At 50.9% G+C, this 12,708-nt stretch overlaps 1 protein-coding gene across 5 annotated transcripts in view; it reads right to left on the reverse strand.

Annotated features, from left to right (window-relative positions):
- LOC123096120 (glycosyltransferase family 92 protein RCOM_0530710) overlaps positions 1 to 12,708 on the reverse strand; it is a 24,932-nt gene that overhangs the window by 2,011 nt on the left and 10,213 nt on the right. Inside the window, exons 1-4 of one of the 5 annotated variants that reach the window (XM_044517741.1) lie at positions 7,440 to 10,577; positions 7,211 to 7,340; positions 6,389 to 6,495; positions 6,108 to 6,248 (exon numbers count right to left, since the gene is read on the reverse strand). In XM_044517741.1, coding sequence (XP_044373676.1) covers positions 7,617 to 9,419 — 1,803 coding nt within the window. In that variant the 5' untranslated portion in view covers positions 9,420 to 10,577 and the 3' untranslated portion in view covers positions 6,108 to 6,248; positions 6,389 to 6,495; positions 7,211 to 7,340; positions 7,440 to 7,616. The other 4 variants (XM_044517742.1, XR_006446468.1, XR_006446469.1 and 1 more) reach the window with 4 other exon arrangements.

Genomic DNA, 12,708 nt, shown 5'->3' on the forward strand with positions numbered 1-12,708 from the left:
ATCAATGCACTAAGGCTATAATTACCAGTTCAGTTGGCAAGGCTTATATTTTTAAAGAACAGGATAACAAATAACTTAACCGCGACGTATCAGACGACAGTACCAGGAGATATGCAGTCGATAAGCTTGGGAAAGAAAGGCATTTCCATAGATCCTTACGAGTGATCTACTTTCGAAGCTATTCTGTTTTATTTCTATAAATGCACATCAGAGGATCAATTACTTTGGTTCTATTAGGTACCATCTTCCTTCTTCTGTTCACACAGAACAAAAGCCTACTGGTCAGCCTAATCATGACCACCTTCAGATTTTTATAAATGCACACAAGATCACTAAAAAAATATTTATATTCTTCACAACAGATAAAAGTACCCGGTTCTGATTTATACTGCTAGCCAACAAGCTAACCGGTGCTTCAGATTTGCAACTATGTGAGTATGTTGCAGACCCCATACTCATCGTATGATTAAAATAGAACCTTAGCCCCTGGAGTAATAATGTAGTTGCTTCACTCACCACATCCACGTGGCCTTAGCAGACCCTATCTCCTGCAGCCATGTTGTTATGACCGGCATAGGGGCTTAGCCCAGTGGGTTATAACCCAAGTATCTTAATTAGGGGCTTAGCCCAATTATCTTATCGTATTAGGATCGTTTGCTTAAGAGTCAAGTAAACCTCTTTATATAAGGAGAGGAGATGTATCAATCTAATCAAGTAAGAAGCAATCAATATTTGTTCGGCTTTCCTTAGGGAGCCGGGAGACCTAAACCCTAGCCGCCTCCTGCCTTCGCCGCCGCTGCTCCCGTCGCAAGGACGGCGCCACGCCGCCGGCCGCCGCGCACCAGCCCTCGCCCTTCCCCTCCTTCCCCTACAACCTCCGCCCTAGATCCGGTAGGGCCCTAACTCCTACCAATTTGGTATCCAGAGACTCGGGCTCGATCATGTCTTCGTCAACGCCAACGCCGCCGCTGCCAATCATCACCACCGCCGGTTCCCCACCACCGCCGGCCCCGGTCACCGTCACCACCGCCGGTTCTCCCACGCCGCCGGCCCCGGTCACCTCCGCTGCGCCGACAACCGCCGTTTTCACGCCGGAAGAAGTCACCAGCATCTTGCGGGATCTCGTGACGGCCGTCCAGGGCATCCATCTGTACCTGGCCGGACCGCCCGCACCTCCGCCAGCTGCGACTACTGCCGCCTATGGCCACCCCGTGCTGCCGTGGCCGTCCCAGGGCGCCCCTGCAATGGGCGGGCCACCGCTGCCGCCGTTCCAGGCGGGGCACCCCAGCGGGCCGCCTCCGCCGCTGCTGCACCTGCCCTGGTACTCGGTACCCGCGGCGATCGCCGGGGCCCATCCGTCGTTCCAGCCGCCGCCCGCCCCAGTGCCGTCCTGGCCGCAGTGGCCCGCGCCGGTTCTCGCGGCGCCATCCGCGCCCGCCCCAGCGCCGCAGTGGCCGCACTGGCCCGCACCGGCCCCAGCCGCGCCAACCGCGCCGGTCCAGCTCCCACCGCCGCCGGCCAGCTCCGGACTGGGCCAGTCCACACCGGGAGGCCTCCCGATCCAGCAGGTCTGGTTTCCGCCGTCACCGCCCCAGATCCCGGCCTGGCTAACAGAGACGTCGCCACCGCCAGTTTACACGGAGGCCGGGGACCCACCAGTACCCACGCTGCAGTCTGGGGCCTCGTCTGGCTCCACGGGGGCCTATGGCGGTCTCCCCACCGTTGACCGGGCGCCGTCATCATCACTGCTCCGCACCGCCGAGCCGGTCGGCCATGGCGCGCCGACCCAGACGCCGCCACGGTTCGCCAACATCGACTTCGCCACTTATGACGGCACGGAGGACCCGCTTAACTGGCTCAACCAGTGTGAGCAGTTTTTCCGTGGACAGCGCACGCTCGCGTCGGAGCGCACTTGGCTGGCATCCTACCACCTCCGCGGTGCAGCCCAGACCTGGTACTACGCCCTCGAGCAGGACGAGGGTAGCATGCCCCCTTGGGAGCGCTTCCGCGAGCTCTGCCTCCTTTGTTTTGGGCCCCCGATCCGCTGGAGCCGCCTGGCGGAGCTAGGCCGCCTTCCCTTCACCTCCACAGTTCAGGACTTCGCCGACCGTTTCCAGGCCCTGGCATGCCACCTGTCGGGCATGACGGCGCAGCAGCGGGCCGACCTCTTTGTCGGTGGACTTCCGGATCACATCCGCGTGGACGTGCAGCTTCAGGGACCCCAGGATATCCAGACGGCCATGTACTACGCCTGCGCGTTCGAGCGCCGCGCGGTGGCCGTCCAGCAGGAGTCACCGTCCCGAGCCACTAGGTCGCTAACCTGGCCAGATCCCGCTCCGGGTCGGCCTGTTCAGGCTTCCGCAGCACCCCTCGCCGCGACCGCGGCACGCTGAAAGATCGTGGATGTCGCCTAGAGGGGGGGGGTGAATAGGCGCTTTAAAATAATTACGGTTTAGGCTTGAACAAATGCGGAATAAACCTAGCGGTTAATTGTCAAGCACAAAACCTACAACAACTAGGCTCACCTATGTGCACCAACAACTTATGCTAAGCAAGATAAACAACTAGGTGATAGCAAGATATATGACAAGAAACAATATGGCTATCACAAAGTAAAATGCATAAGTAAAGGGCTCGGGTAAGAGATAACCGAGGCACATGGAGACGACGATGTATCCCGAAGTTCACACCCTTGCGGATGCTAATCTCCGTTTGGAGCGGTGTGGAGGCACAATGCTCCCCAAGAAGCCACTAGGGCCACCGTAATCTCACGCCTCGCACAATGCAAGATGTCGTGATTCCACTAAGGGACCCCTGAGGGTGGTCACCAAACCCGTACAAATGGCAACCCTTGGGGGCGGTCATCGGTACCCGTCAAATTGCTCGGGGCGATCTCCACAACCTAATTGGAGACCCCGATGCTTGCCCAGAGCTTTACACCACAATGATTGAGCTCCGAACACCACCAACCGTCTAGGGCGCCCAAGCACCCAAGAGGAACAAGCTCAAGGGTACCAAGCACCCAAGAGTAATAAGCTTCTCAACTTGTAACTTCCACGTATCACCGTGGAGAACTGAAACCGATGCACCAAATGCAATGGCAAGGGCACACGGAGTGCCCAAGTCCTTCTCTCTCAAATCCCACCGAAGCAACTAATGCTAGGGAGGAAAATGAGAGGAAGAACAAGAAGGAGGACACCAAGAACTCCAAGAACTAGATCCAAGGGGTTCCCCTCGCATAGAGGAGAAAGTGATTGGTGGAAATGTGGATCTAGATCTCTCTCTTTTCCCTAAAAAACTAGCAAGAATCCATGGAGGGATTGAGAGTTAGCAAGCTCAAAGAAGGTCAACAATGGGGGAAGAACACGAGCTCAAAGGATAAGGTTCATTGGGGAAGAAGACCCCCTTTTATAGGTGGGGAAAAATCCAACCGTTATGGTCACAGCCCGCATCGAGCGGTACTACCGCTTACTTCCGCTAGGGCGGTAGTAGCCCTTTGAAACACAACAGCGAGGAGGCAAAAAGCCAGAAGAACCGTCGGAGCGGTAGTACCGCTTGACCTCACGGTACTACCGCTAGGGGTAGCGGTACTACTGCTAAGGGTAGCGGTACTACTGCTTGCGAGCGGTACTAAAAAATTACATCTGTGCCTATCACCGCTGGACTTGTGACGAGTTTTTGGTCCCGAGAGGAAGTAGCCGCGGTAGTACTGCTCCAAGCGGTAGTACCGCTCCCAAGAGCGGTAGTAAAAAATTACATCCGCTCCTGTCCACGGTAGTACCACTGCAGCCTTTTCAGAACACCAAAACTGACACAACTTCTGCAAACGGACTCCGAATTCGACGAAACCAAGTTTGTTGGAAAGCTAGCGACAAGGGCTAACACAATCTTGATAGAAATACCAATAAGAAGCAAATGAGAAAAGGCTCAAAAGAAAATGGTGAGAACCCTTCCTCGGATAAGACCGGTAAAACCTCCAACATCGAAAACATCATAGAAGACGCATGCAAACTCCGTTTTCGATGAATTCAAGCTTGTCATCAAGATGACCATAAGCTCTAAGACTCACAAAGAGAACCAAACAAGAACCAAGAAACATGATGCAAGGATGCAATGGTTTGAGCTCTCGACGAACGATGCGATCAAGCTACTCACTTGAGAGCCCCCCTTGATAGTACGGCTATCGATCCTATAACCCGGTCTCCCAACTACCACCATGAGACCGGTAAAATAGAAAACCTATCAAGGGCAAACCTTTGCCTTGCACATGGTCCACTTGAGCTAGATGATGACGATCTTGACTCCCTCAAGTTGGACCACCTTTCTTGATTGCGTTGGCTCGATGAAGACTAGATGATTACTCCCCCATAGTCCACTATGGGTGAGCCACTCTTCGGCACATCTTCACAAGTCCATTGTCACCACAATGGACGGCAAGCTTCAAGCACTTGATCTCTTCGTGATGCTCCACTTGAACTTGCACACGGCAATCTTGATGACGATCACCACTTGATGTCATCCTCTCCATGGGTTGAGTGATATCTTCCTCTTGACGCAAGCCCATGAACACGTACCTAACCCCACATAGAACTCTCACATAGACCATGGGTTAGTACACAAAGCACAATGGACAATGCTTACCATACCATGGGATCACTTGATCCCTCTCGGTACATCTTCTACGCTTTGTGAGTTGATCAACTTGATTCACTCTTGACTTAGTCTTGATTAACCTAGAATCTTTCCAACTCTCTTCATTTGGATGATGTCTTGAAGGTAAACATGAATGATCACACAATCTTCTTCTTCAAGACATGCTTGCAATAAGCTCAACTCTCACATGACCAATCTTTGGATAATTCCTTAATAGCACCTTGGTCAACACAAACTCTCCTTGAAACCAACACATGTACTCCAAGAAAAGCCTATGGACAAAACCTTCAAATATAACTCAAGGCAACCATTAGTCCATAGAGATTGTCGTCAATTACCAAAACCAAACATGGGGGCACCACATGTTCTTTCACACGCCCGTTCCGCCGGCTCACCTCGGCCGAGCTACTCGAGCGTCGCCGCCAAGGGTTGTGCTTCAACTGTGACGAGCCCTACACGCCTAGCCACGCCTGCCCGCGACTCTTCTACCTGGAGGTTGCAGACTACATTCCGGAGGACGCCATCGCCGCCGACCTTGCCGCCCCAGCTGTCGCGAAGGTGTTTGACGCTGGTTGATCACCTCGAGGAGTTCAGCAAGCGCTTCCCCACCTTACAGCTTGAGGACGAGCTGTTTGTGCAGGCGGGGAGAAGTGTTATGACCGGCATAGGGGCTTAGCCCAGTGGGTTATAGCCCAAGTATCTTAATTAGGGGCTTAGCCCAATTATCTTATCGTATTAGGATCGTTTGCTTAGGAGTCAAGTAAACCTCTCTATATAAGGAGAGGAGATGTATCAATCTAATCAAGCAAGAAGCAATCAATATTTGCTCGGCTTCCCTTAGGGAGCCGGGAGACCTAAACCCTAGCCGCCTCCTGCCTTCGCCGCCGCCGCTCCCGTCACAAGGACGGCGCCACGCCGCCGGCCGCTGCGCACCAGCCCTCGCCCTTCCCCCTCCTTCCCCTACAACCTACGCCCTAGATCCGGTAGGGCCCTAGCTCCTACCACATGTACTCCCTCTGTAAACTTTTATAAGATCATTTCTGCTTCTATCAACTCATCAATGCGACGATATCAGGGCCTTGTAGAACAGAACTAATTCTATACATATTACCCAAACATAGGGCATCAATGTCATGTATAGAAGAGAACAAATGACAATAGATGAATGCTAGAGCATCATTCTTTCTTTTGGAGTATTTAAGAAAATCCCTTATAATTTTCTAGCAAGAAAGTGGCCGGACCCTTCCCCGGACCCTGCACAAGCGGAAGCTACATGCACCGGGCTGCCCTTATAATTTTCTCACAAGGAAGTATATAGCAATCAAACAGGGAGGTGCTGACTGGCTATGTTAAAAAATATACACCAGTACACCATGGCTGCTTCAGATGTTCAGTTATATTCGGAAAAGCATGATGCGTGTTGAAATGAAATGGTTACTGAAAAAGGATCTCACCTTGTTCCAGCAGGACATATAGTGATCCATAAACATAGTAAACGTTCTCTGAATTTATTGGATCAGGCCTCATGGTTCCACAGCATGGTGATGCGAAAGAACGACTTTTTTGAGAATTAAGTAGCAAACCTGTTGTTCGTCCTGAAGCAAGTTTAGTAAGAGAGAACATTTAGCAAGAAAAATATGAAGTTCTTTTTAGAAGATTGCAGCGAGCATGCAATGCATGACACTGAATGATTCAGAAAAAGCAGGAAGTGTGTGTTCAGAATTCAGATGGTTACCGAAAAAGGGATTTCACATTGTTCCAACGGGACATGTAGTGATCCGTAAACATGGTAGATGTTATCTGAATTCATTGGTTCAGATCTCATGGCTCAACAGGTTGGTGCTGCAAAAAGCACAAATTTTCAAGAAATTAGTACTGAACCTGCAATGTGCAAAAAAGATCAATTTTTCTAGCAAACCTGTCATCTGTCCTGAAGCTAGTTCAGTAAGAAAGAGCATTTATCAAAATCAGATGCTTTTTTTTAAGTTTGCGGCAAGCATGCAATGAGCAGCACTGGTAAATCATTAATTCTGAACAAAAAGAACAAAACAGAACACAGAAGAATACTGATACTCAAGTAACCACTGCCTGAAAATATCATGCTGAAATTTTTACATTGCCCATGAATTCTCCGTATCCTGGTCAAAGATCTCCTACCTAGAGCAGAAGTGATACCAAACCTGAAATATATCACTTAGATAATACTTCCAGTGACAAATTCCATTATTACTGCAGACCGTGGAATCCTGGATAAGTTAACAGCGTACCGTACAGTATGCAGTACACATGACAGCAAATATCAGGTATATGTACTGATAGTAATCAGTATTTGACGGGATGCTTCAGAAAGTTCATCCCAATAGACTACTGAAGAGGCGATAGAAGCTCTTCTTCAAGAAAACCTAGAAATTACTCCATTATAATTCTTGAAGAGTTATAAATCTAAAAAGAACAAAACAGAACCATCCAAGCTATTGATGTATTAACTATCAGGGGCTTCCAGCCAAGTATTCTAAGAGACGAGCCCAAGTGAAAGAAACCAATCCAAGAAGAATACCTTCAGCAACCTTAAACTGCCATCCTATGAACCTTATGAATGGATTTGCCAGTGTTGCCTCCCATCGTTATCAGTGCTGGACAGGAATTCCTCAAAAGACGGCGTTGGTGGTGTCGATGAAGCGCTACAGCTGGAGGAAGAGCTCGGCATGATCAGATCAATCTAGATGAATTGCTAAAAGAGGAAGATGGCTCGTGATACCATGTGAGAATTGTGGAAGCGTCTCTACCTCCATTGGAGGCCGCGTGATGTTTATTTATTGGTGCCTAACATGGCAAGCGATGTACAGATTGGTTTTCTAGATAGACCTTGGCCGGCAAGGACACAAGTCTAAACTAGATTACAATTCCGTCTCTAATGCCTTTAGATCCTTCTAGAAAACCGCAGGTTATAGATACAGTCGAGCCTAAGTATCCTGAGATCCCAGAGTTGCCAATCCATTACCAAACCATCTTGCGCTCAACTGCTGAAGCAGATTGTCCTTGACGTCGCAATACCTTTGCGCCCAATCAACCGGTTCAACTCCGTCAAGTCCTAAGCCGGGGGCCCGATCAGCGGACTGAAGGTTGATCGGATCTCTCCAGTCAGCCACGTAGGCGGACACTCGCCGTTTGAACTTATGCTTGAACTCACTCCATGCCTGGTATTTATAATGGTTGACCCGCGCCTGCAAGTTCCGTATGCTTCTAAAACCATCCTTGAGCGTGAAATGGTGTATTGCATTCTCCAAAGAATGGTTCACCGCAGCAAGAAGAACGAGCGATTTGTGCCGCAGAATAATCTTTCGACGGCATGTGTATCCTTGGATGACACCCTCCTGTGGGTGTGATGTTTGGCCAGAGGGAGCAAAATCAAAGCACCACAGATACACCTGCCCGACGTCTGGATCGACGGGAAGAAGCGCTTCAAGCATTGATTTTGACGGTTTCTCGGATCCTTTCCAGTTTGGCGAAAAAATGAATTCATCGACATCTATGAATGCCATCCACTTGCAAGAACTCTGGTGCATTGCAGCAGAATGGGAGAAGCCAGCTTCCTGCATTTTGATCCACGGCCAAGGCACGGTAGTGATGCTGATTCCGGCTGACCTCAACTGAGCGACTTGATCTGCGAAGTCATCTTGACTTCCATTGTCATACAGGAAGAAGTGCTCCACCCCGACAGCGGCATGGTACAGCACCCACTCGCGAAGAAACTTGGACACATTGTGGACCATAGTGCAAGCGCAAATCAACTTCTTTCGGGCCGGTGTCACCACCAAGCCACTCTGACTCTGCTGTGGGCGATAAGTTGCAATTGAGGGGATGGGATCTTCGCCGGTGGCTGCCACCGTGACACGCAACTCTGCGTTCCTGGAGTTGAGATGCATCGGTGGAGCAGGGCACCGGGTAACCTGCTGTACGGACGTGATGGCCGGGAAGGAGGCCACCACGCCATGGCCATGGGCGTCGCCGCAGTGGCGATAGATGCACCGGACTCCGCCAGCGGCATGGTTGACGCCCTTTGCAAAGATAAGGACATCGCCACTGTCGAGAGTTGCAGAGCTGAAGGCGATCGGGCCGCTCCAATTCAGCAACGACGTGCGGCCAGGGCAATCAGCAGAGGCAGCGGAGGTGGGGAGCAGCAATGGCGCTTGGAGCGGCTGGAGGCTCCGGACAGGCTCGGGCATTGGGCAGACGTAGCCGTGGCGGGCCGACCCCGGCAGCCTCCCGAGCGCGCTCGCCGGGGATGACGCCCCACCCTGGAAGGCGCACGTCGCCTTCCCATTGCCCGCGCCGCCGCCAAGCTCGGCGTCAGCCAAGAGAAGGACCTCCCAGTCCGGGAGCAAGACGGCATCAGCGTCGTCGTGCTGCGGCGGCGAGCGGTCGGCCCCCGATTCCGAGTTCGAGGGGAGGCAGGGCGGCGATCGGTGGATGGGCAGAAGGCGCCGCGGGAGGTTGGCTTCCGGCTGCGGGGGCGAGGCGTCGGCCTCCAAGTCCGACAGGAGGTAGGGCGGCAGCGGCGAGAGGGCGGAGGGCGGCGGGGCGAAGGGGGGCGGGGCGAAGGACGGCGAGCAGTCGGCGCCGAGGCCGAGGGGCAGCAAGGACGGCGAGAAGAGCTGGCCGTGGCCGTAGGTATGGCCGCCGGCGAGCAGGAGGAGGCCGGCTGACACACCGCCGGCGATGGTGAGGACACGGCGCAGGCAGCTGCGGCGTCGATGATGAGCCATGGCGGCGGGCGATTGGAGCGGAGAGCAGGAGATTGGAGTTCGCGCGAAAACTTTTGCGATTGATTGCGAGCTTTGGATTTGCCGAGTTTGGGCGTCGACGCTAGGTATTATACGCCGTATCGGGTCCGACTACGGTACGGTACGTATACGGTAGCGTGCTAGCTACGTATACGCCGTACCGACTATACGGGACCGACCGACCGATGCAGCCAGGTTTGGGTTCGACGCCAGCTGTTCCTTCGAGTCCGACCGTGCTCGACTCGAACCAACCGCCGCTGCTTCCCGTGGAAAAAAAAAGCGAAGTGGGCTGCTGGACCCTAAAAACAAAATCGGGCGTTTCTGGTATAATTTTCTTCATGCTACCTCTATTTCAAAACAATTCAAGTTTTAAATTTGTTGTATGTTTGATCAAATTTATTAAAAAGTATATGCTAAAATATCAAATATCAAATACACACAGTATGAAATATTTTTTGTATTGATGTTCTAGATGTTAATGTACTTTTTTATAAATTTGTTCAAACTCAACCAAATTTGAGTTAGGTCAAACGTATAACTTCAATTATTTTGGAACCGAGGGAGTAAATAATAAAGCCAATATTTTACTTAGACTTACCCAAATTAATCTCTTTATCGAAAAACCTAAATTATTTTTGATCTTTTTAACCTAAATTAATTTTGATCTTTTTAAGCCGGCGAGAGGAAGATACGGCTGCCTCCGACTTCGCCGTCCTCTCCCTAGCCCACTGCCTCTCACGGCAGGCGGCACGCACCTCCGTGTCTGCGGCGCCAGCCACGCAGGCAGGAGCACCCACCGATGCCCGTGAGGAGCTGCCGCCGAAGGGATTAGACGGCGTCAAGCCAGCACAGTAGAGCACGCGGAGCTACGCGCGATGCGTGACAAGCCGGTGCCGATGTTCGCGCTACCACCTGTGTTGACTCGCGACCGCTGCAGCGTAATGCGAAGGGCCAGCTGCACGTCGTCGCCCGCCTTCGCCTCGCGGACGAAGGCATTCCAATCGATGGGATTGTCCTTGCTGCCTAATCCATCGTCGTCGCCGCTACCGGAGCTCAGCATCTAGAGAGAAGGGGACTGGGAGGGTAGGGGAAGCGACCGAGAGCGGAACGGAAATTAAGGTGAAACTTAACCAAATTTGAGTTCGGTCTAACGTAGAACTTCAATTATTTTGGTACGGAGGGAGTAAATAATAAAGCCAATATTTTATTTAGTCACCCAACCTAATCTCTTTATCCAAAAACCTAAATTAGTTTTGATCTTTTTGAGCCGGCGAGAGGGAGATGTGGTCGCCTCTGACATCGTCGCCCTCTTCCTAGCCCGCTGCCTCTCGTGGCAGGCGGCAGGCGGCAGGCGCCTCTGATTCGAGCGTCTGCGACGCCGGCCATGCGGGCAGGAGCACCCATCGATGTCTGTGAGGAGCTGCTGCTGGAGGGACTGGACGGCGTCGGGCCAGCACAGTAGAGCGCGCGGAGCTGTGCGTGGTGCACGGTGCACGATATATCAGCGCTGACGTTCACGCTAGGGCGGCGGGTGATAGGGGACGGAGCGAAGCCCAAGCTACCACCCATGTCGACTCGCGACCGCTGCAACACGATGTGGAGGGCCAGTTGCACGTCGTCGCCTGCCTCCGCTTCGCGGACGAACGCATCCCAGTTGATGGGATCATCCTCGCTGCCGGATCCAACATCGCCGCCGCTGCCGGAGCTCGACATCGAGAGAGGAGGGACCAAGAGGGGTAGGAGAAGCGACGGGGAGCGGAGTAGAGAGTGAAAGTGAAGCTAGGGTTTGGTCTGGGATTTTTTGTAGGGACGGAGTGGGGGTCCATGCGGGCCAGTGTGGGCCAGGCTAACATGCCAGACGTGTTCGAAACACCCCATATCCGCCCCATATATATGGGCTGGATATTAGGGGTGCCGGTCAGCCTGAAGGGTTGTTTGAAGAGGCCGATTGGGTCGGGCAGAACTAACCTGTCATTGACCAAGTCGTCCACCCGGTCAGAAAGTCCGGCTATAGATGCTCTAACCAAGCGAAAGTATCCTTGTAATCTCGAGCTCAAATGTTACTACCATGAACAGTAAAATTGAATATAAAAAATTCAAAAAATTCTGAATTTTATTTTGGCAAACTTGAAGAAATGTTTGAAGTGCATGCAAATTTTCATCATGAAATCACATTGGACAACTCGTGGCAAAAAACAAAACAAAATCAGAGCTCCCAGATGCATTTGAAAGTAACATGTTCAGAGTATTGGTTTTGTTTTTTACCCCGCCTTGCACCGATGTGATTTTGTGATGAATTTTTGCACGCACTACAAACATTTTGTAAAGTTTGCCACCAATTTTTTTCTTCAGAATTTGTTGAATTTTTTTCTATTTTTTCGAATTTACTGTTCATGAAGGAGCATTTGAGCTCGAGCTTAAAAACTCCACGTCCCTAACCAAGCTCATTTGCTCAGGCCGTTTCTAGGGGCAGCCTACACTGCTCCTAAGTCTTGGCTCGTCGATGCTGATCTCGTATCGGTTTCGCTCTTCACCAAACAACCACCAAAAACACGTCAACATTTTTCTATTTTTGATTAAAAGACATGACCGCCATTGGGCGTACCTAAAATCTCTACTCCTAATGAAGCAGTTGGTAGTCTCCGTTCCGGGTTTATTTTCGTCCCACCATTTTCGTCCGGTTTTTCCGTCCTCACTCCCACCTCTGACTTATCCACCAGAAACCGAAAAAACCTCCTCCTGAGGCCCCAACCCGCACCCATCCACGTACCAAAAAATAGACCTACGAAGGTTAACCAACGAAAAAAGACCTACCAAGATTAACCAGCGAAAAAAACCTAATGAAGGAGTTGGTAGTCCGGTACGGTTTATTTTCAACACTTTCCTAATGACAAAAGATCACGGATCTAACTTTCCTATCTTAGCCAAATCAACGAATCTCTTTCATAAATGCAATTTGCTTTAGAAAACAAATAATAGATTCTTTCCTACCTTAACTAAATTAACGGATCTCTTCCATTAATGCAATTTGCTTTAGGAAACAAATAATAGATTCTTTCCTACCTTAACCAAATCAATGAATTTCTCTCATTAATGCAATTTGCTTTAGAAAATAAATAATAGATTTTCAGGAAACAAATAATGGATTTAATACGGTTTATTTTCAACACTTTCCTAATGACAAAAGATCACGGATCTAACTTTCCTAGCTTAGCCAAATCAACGAATCTCTTTCATAAATGCAATTTGCTTTAGGAAACAAATAATAGAT

This window comes from Triticum aestivum, chromosome 4D, assembly GCF_018294505.1.
Source record: "Triticum aestivum cultivar Chinese Spring chromosome 4D, IWGSC CS RefSeq v2.1, whole genome shotgun sequence".
In the NCBI taxonomy this organism is placed as follows: domain Eukaryota; kingdom Viridiplantae; phylum Streptophyta; class Magnoliopsida; order Poales; family Poaceae; genus Triticum; species Triticum aestivum.